At 35.6% G+C, this 14,350-nt stretch overlaps 1 protein-coding gene across 1 annotated transcript in view; it reads right to left on the bottom strand.

Moving 5' to 3' along the window:
* LRP1B (LDL receptor related protein 1B) overlaps window positions 1-14,350 on the bottom strand; it is a 2,064,747-nt gene that overhangs the window by 311,743 nt on the left and 1,738,654 nt on the right. The window contains 5 exon segments of the mRNA XM_070476260.1: window positions 341-460; window positions 2,688-2,810; window positions 5,904-6,053; window positions 6,290-6,403; window positions 14,106-14,225. Coding sequence (XP_070332361.1) covers window positions 341-460; window positions 2,688-2,810; window positions 5,904-6,053; window positions 6,290-6,403; window positions 14,106-14,225 — 627 coding nt within the window.

Here is a 14,350-nt window from a genome sequence, read left to right as displayed (position 1 = left end):
AACAATGAAAAAGTTTTCGGTCATTTCATCCAAGTAATCCCAATCATTGTGATCTATTTGGAAGAAGTCACTGAAGACTAGAAATACAATCACTGTGTCAATATTCAGGAAAAAAATCTTAAAGCCATATAGTAACTATATATATATATATATATATATATGAAATATAGAATAATGTTGTTATAAAAATAATGAAAACAGTTACATTGAATTGTATATACATATAAACTTCATATTAAGTTTAACAAAGTAGAATACAAAGTTCTCTGCAAATTCTAAAATGACAGAGCATATGTATTATACTCCTCTAAAAATTAGACGAGAACACGAAACAACTTACCACAAATGCTATCACTTTCATCTAATCCATCTTCACAATCATCCTCTCCATCACAGATCCAGTGTTTAGATATACACTTTTCTGTGGAACATGCAAACTGGTTCCAAGAACAAGAGGAATCTAAAAAATACACAAGAAGGTTTGTTTCAGGTGCAAAAGAAAAAAATGAATCATTAGAGACCATCTTAGGAAAGATCTGATAGTGAGGAAAGTCTTCTTTAGACTTCACTAGAACCAATCATTGGGGGCAGGAGAAGGGGACGCCAGAGGATGAGATGGCTGGATGGCATCACCGACTCGATGGACAGGAGTTTGAGTAAACTCCGGGAGTTGGTGATGGACAGGGAGGCCTGGCGTGCAGCGATTCATGGGGTCGCAAAGAGTCGGACACGACTGAGCTACTGAACTGAACTGAACTGAAAACCAGTTGTCCCAAATAAAAGAAGCCACTTTCCTCTTCTCTATGCTGCTGCTGCTAAATCGCTGCAGTCATGTCCGACTCTGTGCGACCCCATAGACGGCACGACCCCATAGACGGCAGCCCACCAGGCTCCCCCGTCCTTGGGATTCTCCAGGCAAGAACACTGGAGTGAGTGGGTTGCCATTTCCTTCTCCAATGCATGAGAGGAAAGAGTGTAAGTGAAGTCGCTCAGTCGTCTCCGACTCTTAGCGACCCCGTGGACTGCAGCCTACCAGGTCCTCCGTCCATGGGATTTTCCAGGCAAGAGTACTGGAGTGGGTAGCCATTGCCTTCTCCATGACAGTACTATAAAATTTTGACAATGGCTTGCATATTCCCTCTCAGTTATCCAGGTCATACAACATTGTTTCTTCAACATAATCTCATAGGATATGACTCCAAGTTAGTCAATATGCTAGTCACTCTTCCTAAATGTAGTCCTGTCTTTTTCTAACATGTAGGGTTAAAAAAAAAAAAAAAGAGAAGAAAAGTCCAGGTGTGGTATTCTTCTAACTTTTAGTCTGTTACTGAACAGTTGGAGAAAAAAATAACTACATCATAGGCAATGTCACAAATATGGTGAACTCACCACCATACACATTTGTTTTTAAAGGTGACATGACTCAGGGGGTTTTAGCTCTATGATAAGCTGTCAGTTTTCTATCTATACATACTTAACACTGTAATGCTTTTGTTTTTCACCCTTGGAAACACTTAAGTCTGACTAATAACATCCAGATTCATTGGCATGGTGGCTGGTATTTTATTACAAAATTATACATTTATGATAGGATACTTCATTTATTTACAAAGTTTGTGACTGCTCTCCTTCCTTTATCCTCAGTTCATTTATCACCAGCAAATACCCAAGAACAAAATTCTACTGAATTAGTACATCAAAATATAAATGACTATAAAATAAAATTTGACTTTTATCTTATAAACTTATTTAAAACTTTGTATTTTTATTTATTTACATACATGACCTGTGAAAAGAGTGATGTTTAGAAAAGCTGAAACCAGAAAAGTATTAAAGAAGATACAAATATATAATGGCTTCTGTTCCAGATATCTTGAATCTATATAAACTATTGATAAAAGTTCTCTGTTAATCTTGCTCAGAATCTGGCTCTAATGTAAAGATATATAGCGTCTTAATCAAACAAAATGCACTTTCATATTTCAGGATGATATTTACTTTTATGGGAGTTTGATTTTTCTTAGACAATCATTTTTAATCCTTTTTTCCCACTCTGTTCACCCTGGTGTATGTTATTTGAGCTAAATGAAAATAGAGAATTATATGCTTTTAAAAAAATTGGCCTGGATATCATAAAACTCATAAACTAACAAAAAACTTAAATATTTTCTTATCTTGCCAAGTGAAATGAAATGTACGCAAACAGAAATTGGGAGGTGAATGGGGAGAGTTTTTTTTTTTAAGAAATGCAAGTTTCAGTTTACTATTTAAACCTATACATGTAATGAATAGAAACATTTAGGATAATAATAGTCAATAACAGGTAGGAAGAATATAATGTGTTGTGTAAACTAAATCCTTATTTTTCACAGCAGGAAGTAAATATATTAGCATCTAAATTAAATAAGTCAGGAAATGAAGGTGTAAATATATCATTTAGATTGATGGAGGTATACACTAGCAAAAACAGAAAAGGTTAAAAGAAAAGGTTTGATGGGAGATTATTATTCTCCATTATAAGCTTTTCTGTTCTGTTTTAATTTTTTACCATTTGTGTTATTTCATAAAAATAAAACTTGATGTTAAAATTGATTAGCAATATTTTGTGTAAAATTCCTATGTAAGGTAACATCAGTATATAAATGACAATATAGTTTATAAAAGTAAAGCAAGATATAATGTCTCACCACAGTGGAATTCATCAAGTCCATCCTCACAATCTTTCTGACCATCACATACCCAGGTATTCAAAATGCATCTTCCACTAGGACAACCAAAATAATTTTCTTCACATTTGTGTTTGTTTTGAACTGTGATAAAATATAGAATGCAGTGTCAAATAAACTACTGTCAAATAAATAAATTAAATGTCAAGTAAATAAATCTTAGACATCTACATTGCAGATAGATATCAAGACAGTAATATCCCTTAAACTGGAAGAGATAACTAACAAGAAAACTTAAATAAAAAAGAGCTGAGAGGTTCTTTTAAAGAATATCCAGGTCATGAAAACCAATAAGAAATTAAAACTATGGAACAGAGGAAATCAGGGAGACATGATAACCAAATCCCATCTAGGACTGAATCCTGGATCAGAAGAAGGATATTAATGGAGCAAGTGTTTAAATACAAATAATGTGGAGTTAACAAAAGTAAAATAAAACAACTGAGATGACTATAAAATAAGTAAACCTAAGGCCAAAGTATCATTTTATGTGGAAAATATTCTTAATTCCATACTCAGAAAAAATAAATTACAAAATTATTAGTAGGTTTTTGCTGAGCAAGTGTAAACTTTATGTTCCACTCTTGAAGAATACATATGCTTTGACAAGATTTATATAAGTGTACTCTATTTTAGCTTCTTCCTGGTGGTCTAGTGGTTAGGATTTGGTGCTCTCACCATCAGGGCCCTGGTTTGATTCTGGTCAGGGAAGTCTTCCCTCTTCCTGTGCCCCTGCCACCTACCAACCTCCTAGGACTGACCATACCACCTTTTGGGGCTTCCCTGATGGTTCAAATAGTAAAGAATCTACTTGCAATGCAGTAGACCTGGGTTCAATCCCTGGGTTGAGAAGTTACCCTGGAAAAGGGAATGACAACCCACTCCAGTAGTCTTGCCTGGAGAATTCCATTGACAGAGGAGTCTGGTGGGTTTACAGTCCATGGGATTGCAAAGAGTTGGACACAACTGAGAGACTAACACTTTCATTTTCTATTTTAAGGAAGAAGAACAAGTTGCAATAGAATCTCTGAAATTGTTCTACCTTAAAAATTATCATGAGAATAAAAAATATCTATATAAAATTGTTTTGTATATTATATATTTTTCAGACTATGGTATATTGTATTATTACAACCTCCAAGAGCACATACAAAATACTAGATTTTTCTCTTTACTGGATATCATTGGTCTCCTTGCACTTTCAGGTTTACATAGTTTTAGAGTGATTGACTCACAGCCAATCAGGCAGTAAATATTAGAGTATACTTGTTAATCACACTACAGTGATGCGTGACTATTTTAAGATAACAAAAATTACCTCCATTTTATTTTTTAATACCAACTTTGTAGATCTAATTAAAGATGAAAAATCACTTTTGAGGGAGTTCCCTGATGGCTCAAATGATAAAGAATCTGCCTGCAGTGTGGGAGACCCAGGTTCGATCCCTGGGTTGGCAAGATCCCCTGGAGAAGGGAAGGCTACCCACTGCAGTATTCTTGCCTGGAGAATCCCATGAACAGAGAAGCCCGGTGGGCTACAGTCCATGGGGTTGCAAACAGTCGGGCATGACTGAGCAACTAACACACACACATACATAATGAAGAATAAAATTTTTTTAAAATAATTTGTAGAGGATTTGCTGCAAGCTGCAGTTCAGTGCCTCCTGAGAAGTTCTCCAGTTCCTCCTAGGACATAGAGAGTCTTCAAACCCAGAAGGAACATCATAGAGTGTTACACATACTGATGACCAGGAGAGGAGGAAGGGCTCCATCATTGCCCAGTTAATTGATAGATTATGTACAATTAGAATATCAATTCTTTATAGTAGACTGTGTATGTGCACTTGTGGAATACAAACAAATATGTGTGCAGAATACCTATGAATATCGTATCTTAAAATATTTCAAAAAATTATTACAGATCAACAAAATGTGGGAAAAGTGAGTGCAGCAGCAGGGTTAGGAGAAGGAAATAGCAGTATGAGAAGGCATGTAGTAGAATCCTACAAGTATCTCTACTTTCAGTTAGTAATTTACCATCTGTCTTTCTGATATTATTATATACATTTCAAATTTGTTTCCAAAAATAGTTAGAAAGAAACAAGTTCTTGACCTTCTTATGGAAGGCAGCTTCCTAAGAACGCATATGACTCTGCTAGTTTGGGTAAAGATGGCTAATAGGTACAAATATACCAGTCTGACCAACCTAGACAGCATATTAAAAAGCAGAGACATTAGTTTGTCAACAAAGGTCCATCTAGTCAAGGCTATGGTTTTTCCAGTGGTCATGAATGAATGTGAGAGTTGGACTATGAAGAAAGCTGAGCACTGAAGAACTGATGCTTTTGAACTGTGGTGTTGGAGAAGACTCTTGAGAGTCCCTTGGACAGCAAGGAGATCCAACCAGTCCATCCTAAAGGAGATCAGGCCTGGGTGTTCATTGGAAGGACTGATGCTGAAACTGAAACTCCAATACTTTGGCTACCTGATGTGGAGAGCTGACTCATTGGAAAAGACCCTGATGTTGGGAAAGATTGAGGGCAGGAGGAGAAGGGGACGACAGAGGATGAGATGGTTGGATGGCATCACAGACACAATGGACATGGGTTTGGGTGGACTCTGGGAGTTGGTGATGGACAGGGAAGCCTGGCGTGCTGCGGTTCATGAGCTCGCAAAGAGTCGGACGAGACTGAGCGACTGAACTGAACTGAGCAGACCTTTATGCAGTAATGATAACTGTTGCCCATATTACTATGCTGAAAGAGTATGTAAGCTGCACCAAATAGCCTAGGATGACAACACAAGCATGATACAAGTAAAGCCAGTAGTGAGAAACTTAGTCCCCCTCTCTTAGTCTATTGATAGTTTTCTCTCAGTATATACCACTTCTATGAAAGCTTTATAAATTACACATTTTAAGATGTTATCACCAATGTTAAAAGGATTAACAAAGAAATGAACTTAAAAAAGGAAATTGATCCAAATATAGAACAGATTTCTTGAGTATCATCCCATAGGTCATAAAAAAATATAAAGTGGTATGTTTAAATGATCATTTTTAATTTAGTCTACAACATTCATTTTAATCTTAGCCACTGAATATCAAGAATGAAAATTAATAAGTTTGTGCTATACAACATAAATCTTCAAGGCAAAGACTGTTCTTTCTAGAATTACCTGGGCATTTTAATTCATCTGAGTAATCTCCACAGTCATTAGACCCATCACATATCCAGGTTGGCAGAACACACAGTGAGGTAGAATTGCATCTTATGAACCCTGTGGTTTTCACTCCAAGTTTATAGAAATATGTACAGTCTGTATTATCTATAAGGAGGTAAACAGAAAAATGAGAAACGCCTCATCTGCATGAGCCTTTTATGTAGGTCACAGAAACAAGAAATGCTAACCTCATTTGAAGAAGTAAATATGCAATTATCCTACACCACAGGGGTTAATTGCATATCAGTTCTGGACAAGGTTCAGTGAGGAGTTGGACACTGTTCAGTGAAATGCCAAAGGTGCACAGGCATGAACAAACGAAAGGTAATGGAATATCTTACTGCAGTTCTTTTCATCTGAAGCATCTGCACAATCTATGTTCTGGTTGCACCGTGCTGATCTCGGAATGCACGTCCCATCTGTACAGCGGAACTCAATAGCAGCACAGGTTGAAACTAGAAAAGTAGGTAAATAAATAGATAGATAAGCTAGATAATGATTCCTTGCTTTTAACATTTTGAGTCCTTTAATTCTTATCATTTTGCTTGGTTTTGCTTTTTAAACTCTGGGCAGTTGAACTTGACCCATGACTCCCAATCCCAAGCTTGGGCTAGATGCATCAGATATTCTCCCCTGTCACACAGTTCTTCCCTACATTGTGATACTTATGATACTGCATTGTAATTGCCTGCTTAGATATCTCTCCCCCCATTAAATCGTAAGCTCCATGAAAGCAGAGGCCTGTGTCTTATTTTACCTGATCATTCCATTTCAAAACTAAGCTGACAAACAAACAAAAAATAACTAAATAAACGCTACTGAAATGCTCTTTCCTTTCAGCTTCAAAAGTACAAGGTTATGGCTCTAAGCAAATGCCTGAGTGTGTACAGAGAAATATTAACTTGTTTGCTAAGAAGTGGAACGTTCCCTACTATGATAAAAAGAGATGGACAGAGGGACAGAGACTGAGGAGGAAATCACTGAGTGTTTTCTTTATTACTCAAAGATGAAATAGTTCAGCACTGCTAGAAAGTCATCATACTATGTTATTCTCCTTTATATGCCACATCACTAACATTTGGTGTAGGAAATATGGATGCCTCACACCAAGAAGCACATAAATGTGGTATGACTTGTTTCTGTTATTGGAAAGTAAGGCTTTCCAATCCCCTGCTATGCTTAGATGAAAATCAGTTTTGATATGCTACCATCATTATATATTCTTTGTACAGAATTGCTTATTCTTAATCATATATTCCTTTCTACTTTGCTTACACATTCATTACCATATAATGTTTTCCAGCAATATGTTGTGAACAGGTGCATGGCTTACTTTGTGTGTTAGATTAACTTAGGTGAGAATTTTATTCCAAATTCAAATTTCCACAGGTTGATTATGTTAATGAAGAACCCGAAGGGCTCTCTGATTATGCCATTTTTACTAGTGTTGATACTCTAAAGAGCCTATTTAATTATAAATATAAATTATATCAATTGTAAATGGTTAAAATGCTATCTTAAAATATGCAAATTTTCCTCAAGGGTATGTATGTCATTTGTATTTCAAAATGCACTGCTCTTATATTTAATTGTATCTTGCAATTGTATCCTTACTTGTGTTTAAATGATGATTAGAATAAATGTTTTATTTACAATTTGCAATTATAATTGCTTCACTGTTTTCTTCATTAAAAATAACATCTTATCATGTGAAAAGATAATGCCATTATAAGATGAGATAAACACATTGTTTCAAAGAGGAAAAAAAATAGATTTTTTTTTTTTTACGCTAAATAAAACAAATTCTCTTCCATATTCTTTTCTATTTCAGTTTCAGTTCAATATTTTTCCATGGAAATAGTAAATGGTAAATGGAATACATAATTTAGAAAATAATCATGATAAGCATATGCATTTTGCTTCTGACTGTGTTGTCTTTCAGCAGTCTCCTATTAAGAGGTTGTGTTCCAAAAAATTCCTTATAAACACTATATTTCAGAATTAATTTCTCTGTGAAACAATATTCTGGATAGTGGTAATATTCCTAATCAAGTTTACAAAGATTTATTGCACAATGCACTTAAAATTTTATCTATACTTGCAGTTAGAGTTTGGGATGCTAGAAATCCTAATGCTGATGTACTGGGACAATCACAGTCCACTCCACCATCTCCATCTCCCTCCAAACTTCCACATATAATCTTCTGTGTACATTGCATGGAGTGCACCTGAGTGGATATTGGTGGCAGACAGAGAGAAGAGGGCAAATCATGACTCCATGAACAGGGAGATGGCATTTCAGAGAGTTAAGAGGAGTGGAGTTTCAGGGACTTCACAGTAATGGAGTTTCAAAGTAGTGTTGGGTGCTCCAGGTGGAAGCAAGTGTAAAGAATGGCTAATGAAAAGAGTGGAAACGTGGAGCAATTAGAACATGGTCTTGGATAGAATTCTGGGAAGAAGAAAAAATAAACAGAGGAACTCTGATCTAACTAGATGAAAAGAGACTATAACTTTAAAGTTGAGAAGAGTGGTTAGAAAATAGTATTTAAGAGAAAGGAAGGGGAAAATGAGGTGGGGGGTCAGGAGAACTGGAGAGAGGATGAAATACTTTTTCTCCCATTTTTTTGCAATCAAAATTAGGGCTAATGAATCTTGGTGGGGAGGGCTAAGAGAACATATTAGAGCATGTGAGATGTGCACATAGGAACCAGTCGTGCCTTCACTCCTAATCCTATCTCCATAGATTCCATGACTTGATGTAGAGTTTGGGAATAGCTAAAGGATTATGTAGGGTGATAAGCTGTATTGGAATTGGGCATGTTAAGTAGTTACACAGTTCCATAAACAGCAGGAGCAAGGTGGATGAGGGGATTAACATCTCCAGCACTTGAGGACAAGAGAGTCGTAGAACAGGAGAAATCCATGGTAATAGAGAAAGCATCACTTAATTAGTAAGCAAAATCTGCTTGTGCCAAAACCTCTTCCTTTCTATTCCCTCTACCATATTCTCTTCTATGCTGTTTTGGTCAGTCAAGTACTGACATTTGTTTCACCCTAGGGTGAGTTTGAGGGAAAAAGATAATGGGATCTTTAATTTGTCAAGTGAATATGAAAAGTTTCTGATAACTTTTCTTCAGGCTAAAAGTTCTGGAGAAAAAGAGAAGAGAAAATAATGTAGTCCAAATAAAGGTAAACTGGTTGAGAAATACTATACTTTTCCCTCCAGATAGTGCCAAAAGAAATTTTATAAAGCCTACAAATTGTGAGTGACACCAGGAATAGCAGTGCGACATTACAAAGGAAGATCTGACAAGTATTGTGGATCAAAAGTAGTAGCAAGAGAGAAAGTAAAAGAACATACTTTCTTCCCTTCATATACTTTCTTAATTCTTCTATTTAACCCACTTCCTTCTCTCCATGTTAGTTAAACTATTTAATTTTATAGCAAAGATATAAAATTGATTTGTCTTCCCCTGGTTCTTAGGACTATTTTATAACTAAGCTAACTCACTGTTTGTTTTTCCAACTCCCATGCCCAACCTGTAGCAAAGGGGAAGCTGACATGGAAAAAATATATTAAAAGCACTGTCATATCTCTTCTGTTTACTTTCAAACCACATCTTTTATTTAATATACTGCTTAGGCTCCAAGGGTAGGTGAACCCAGAAAGAATGATTTCTCCTCCAGGTAGGCTTTTCCTTTTCCTTTGGCTTGTTGTTTGTGGAATCTTCAAAGTTTCCCTATGAATTTGGGGGAAAACAGAACAAAACAAAACAAAACACCAGCTTCCTCTCCTCTAGGTTGCCTTAGAAGTGCTTATTTCTCCAGTCCACCTAAGGTGTTCAGGTGGCCCAAGGAAGTTCTTTTCAGAGGGAGTGTATTCATCTCAACAGGGAGCAAAGGAGGGATATTTTGCAATCTCCACAAATCTATTCACTCAAACAGAAGAGGAATGAAGACAAACTTTCTGAACAACTCCTCAGATCCCCACCAGACAGCTTGATGTCTAAAGCTCTCAGTTATGAAAGGAATACTACAAAGAGGCAGTAATAAAAGATTGATGAGGATTTGGGGTTTCACTTTGCTTCCGAAGACAAGAAACCAAAAATAATTCCTTACAGTATCTATTTCCACAAATAGATTCTTTGACTATATGCCATTAAAAAAAAATGTTAATTGCTATTAACATCTAAATTACACATACAAAACTGTAATAGTACTTCAGAAAATTCACAGATGATTCCATCATAGCTTTTCTCCAAAGCCTATTAAAATCTCTCTATATTTACTGATATTATATTGTACCACTTAAATTTTGTAATTTTTTACTTTACATTAAACTATAACATATGATTTGTGTGCATGTACATATATACATACAACAAAGTACTGTGTCCCCAAGTTGCAATGATTATAGAAAAAGGGAGTGACTAGAGAAATAATTCTTTTTTCATTCTTCCTAAGGCTATTTATATTCCTTTTCCTTCATGATCTTTTACATGCTGTAACTGTCCATGTGTTTGATGGACATACATCTGAATTAATGCTTTATAAGAAACTGGCTTATGGAAAAAGTACCCAAATTAGTATTTCCCCTGTGGCATGAAAAAATACCATGTGAACAATCTTAATATGAGAGGAAATCGAATCTAAAAGATGAAAATGTAATAAGTAAGCTTTCATCTAAAAAGCTACCCATTTGTTTATCCTACAGAAGCTAGACCGTTTACTTAAATTTGTTAATTTATAGTACTTAACACAGCATCTACTTGCACATGTGTAGTTTCAAATGTACTACATTATACAGGAAGAAGTTCAAGGCATACAATTTTGTTGTTATTGCTTCACAAGATATCCAATTGTCATGATCACTACACTATTACTATCACAAAATAAAAGTTTTGACAGAAACTTCAATCTCAAACACGGTAGTTCTGTCTCCAAGTATATGGCTGAGATGGTTATAACACAGAAATTAACAGTTTAGATTAAAAAGGGGGAAATAGAGTTTTGAGTTATTTATATTGTTATTCAGCTGATACTGATGTCATTAAACAGAATAAAACCCATCTATACTTTAGAAGACTTATGGTTTCAACCAGCCACATAAGAGTTTAATAAACACCTACAATGTACTGGGTACTATATTTCATAAACCCAAATGCACTAGCTTGCTTACTGCTTTTTAAAATAAACCATTTTCCAAGAAAATCCACAGTAACTTATTAAATTTACATGGCTTCTTTTGCCATGGAAATTTATATTAAAATCTACTTTATGTATCTATTATTCAGTTCCTTCACATTATAGTTTTTATCTTTTAATTTTTATCCCAGCTTACTGTTTTCATGATAGTCTTTCCACCTTGCATAACTAATACAGCATAGCCATTTTGGGGGTTTCTTTCTATTTTTCTGTCCTTTCTTCCAAATGCTTATCTGTTTCCCGCCACTACCTACCAATGTCTGACTACAATTTATCAGTTTTAGTCTTTTATAGATAATATGAAACCACAGTTAACTTTCAAATGTACTTGGCTCTTCTTAAACTACAATATCAACTTAGATGATAAGCTTCTCAAGTGTTTGGCCAAGATCATACACTCTAAGACAACAGAGTAACTTCTTAATCCTTTATCAGCTACAAAATAATTTATACACATTCTACCTTCTTCCTTAACTTTTTATTGTCTTCTCATTACAACTGCACTTCATACATCTTTTCTCTACCATCAACCTTTTTAAAAAATAATCTGAATTCACTGTCTTTACTCTTTCACCATTCATATTTGGCTCAATCCAATGCGATATGGTATTTCCTTCCCATTCCACTGAACTGACTCTTGAAGGTAACCAAGAAATTATTATCTATTTGCCAAGTATAGTGGATTTTCCAGTCTATGCCTGCCCTCTTGCCTTCTCTGTAATGCTAACTTATCCTCCTTTCTTTAAAAAAATAATTTCTTATGAAGCTCATTTTATTACTCTTGTGGTATATGTTTCATTTTTATATTAGTGTCTTCAATTTTAAATCCAACAGGTCATTTTGATGCATTCTCCCAAAACAACTCTTACTTCATACCTCTTTTGAGTTCTCTCTCTTTAAGAAATCCAAGATCAATTCTTCTGATCTAAACCTACTATCTGAGCTCCATATCTCTGCTTATATATATAACCTTTGAACAGTCCCATTTGAATGTTTATAGGTATCCCAACCTCAGAATGTGGACAATTATTATCTTATCCCTGTTTCACACAACAAAAGGCATTTAAAAATTAACGAAAACAAATAATATTTTAAAAGCAGACAACACACACACACACACACACACATACACACACCAAGATGCTTCAGTCATGTCCAACTCTTGGCACGGACTATAGCCCGCCAGGCTCCTCTGTCCATGGGATTCTTCAGACAAGAATACTGGAGTGGTTTGCCATGCCCTCTTCCAGGGGCTCTTCCCAACCCAGAGACTGAACTCGAGTCTCTTATGTCTCCAGCATTGGCAGGTGGGTTCTTTACCACTAGCGCCACCTGGGAACATCCCCTCCCACCCCCACCAACACATGCATATCCTCTATGCCCATGTTTCTTACCCCAAAATACCTGTTATGCTACCATTTAAAATGCTGTTATATCTGTCTTTCTCCTCTTTATTCCTAGCTTTCACTGCTGTAACATTCTTCTATTTTGTCCTTCTGGTCTCAGTATTATAGTTTTAATTCTAAAAATCAGTTGTTGTTTTTCTTTCCTTTTTTTCCCCCTTTCTGGTGACTACAAGATAAAGTTCATGTTCTATAACATGACACCAAAAAACACCATCATATCCCAGTTCCTTCTAACTCACTTCATTTTTGTTGACATTCCCCAATATGCAATCTGGCTCTAAACATCAAATTACTTTCAGTTTTCAATTTTGGTCCCTCCACTTGGAATTCTTTTGTTTTGAAATCATTCCACTGCTTTTAGTCTTTGAGTTTAGTCGATGAAAACTTTCAAGTTTCAAATTAAAAAAAAAAAATCTTAATAGTGAAATCATAGCACCTCATATTCATCTTTACCTACTTAAATGACTACCTTTCACTTAGAGTTTGATCTAAATTGAGGACACACACAGAACTTACAAATTTTATGTCTCTATTCTTAAAGAATTTCACCCAATAAAGTATCTTCAATAAATGGAAAGATTTTTAATGGGGAATTGGTTTGGAAAGAGCTGTTGAGTCCAGATTTTAGGAGACCATAAATATCAAACTAAAAACTTGTCACTTGTTCTGTAAACATCGGGATTTTTTACCTATGGAATAATAAAAAAAAAAAAAAAAAAACTAAATTTTTACATAGCATTTACTATATGCCATGTTCTGTTCTAATACTGATACACTTATTTAACTATTGTTTCTTTTCTTATTGTTTGGAAAACTGAGGCCCCAGTTGGTTAAGTACCTTATCCAAAGTTTCACAGTTAGTGTTAGGGCTGGGGTTCTAATCCAGGTAGCGTGGTCCTTGATGTGTTCCATGGTAAAATTTTAAATTTACCATGGTAAAATGTTAAATTGTGCTAGCATGACTAAAAATTCAGATTTATTGGAAAGAGTAGCAATCTTTCCAATTGGTTTCCAAAAGGAGATCAATTAAAATGCTGTTAAGCTTACTCTGTTAAGCTAGGCTCAAAGTAGACTGAAAGGGAATATATTTCAAAGAACTGGAAGATTTGTTGATGATGGGGCATGTGGCTAACAAAGCATGCTGGAAGGAGGAACAAAGAAGAGTGCCAAGGTTTCCTTTCCAATAAGTGGGAAAATGAAGAGATCACATGTGGGAGACAGGATTAGGGAATGAAGGGGAACATTTTGGAGCAGTAAATTCAGTATTATACCTTCTGGTAGAAATGTCCCAAATAGGGAGGTTGAACTGAAAAGGTGAGAAAGAATCTTGAAGTGAACAAAGAAAGAAGTAGAAACTGGAAATAGAAAAATGGTCATCAATTTTCAATTGATTTTAATAACTCTCTTCAACAGCATTGACCATAGTTGTTAGTCAGGGTTATATATCAAAAAGGTGAAACTCCAGAACTCTCAGGAATACACTGTGGAAGAGTTTGGGGAGCACTTAGCATGATGATATCCCTAGGCTGACGTGACATGCGTTTACCTTTACAGTCTAATTCATCAGAGCTGTCTCCACAGTCATCGTCGCCATCACACAGCTTGCCGTGAGGAACACAGCGACGGTTGGCGCAGGGCTTGAAACCTCTTCGACAACTTCTGTTTTCTTACATGGAAAAGTGAAAACACGCACTTGGAGGGCTTATAGCAATATTGTTACAAAAAGAAGATCACAGGTAAGATCTTGTTCACAATAACCAGATTGTGCATCTAAAGAACAGGTGCTGTGTG

This window comes from Odocoileus virginianus, chromosome 13, assembly GCF_023699985.2.
Source record: "Odocoileus virginianus isolate 20LAN1187 ecotype Illinois chromosome 13, Ovbor_1.2, whole genome shotgun sequence".
Taxonomy (NCBI): Eukaryota; Metazoa; Chordata; class Mammalia; order Artiodactyla; family Cervidae; genus Odocoileus; species Odocoileus virginianus.
The sequence above is the reverse complement of the archived record's forward strand: the minus strand, read 5'-3'. Positions and strand labels throughout refer to the sequence as shown.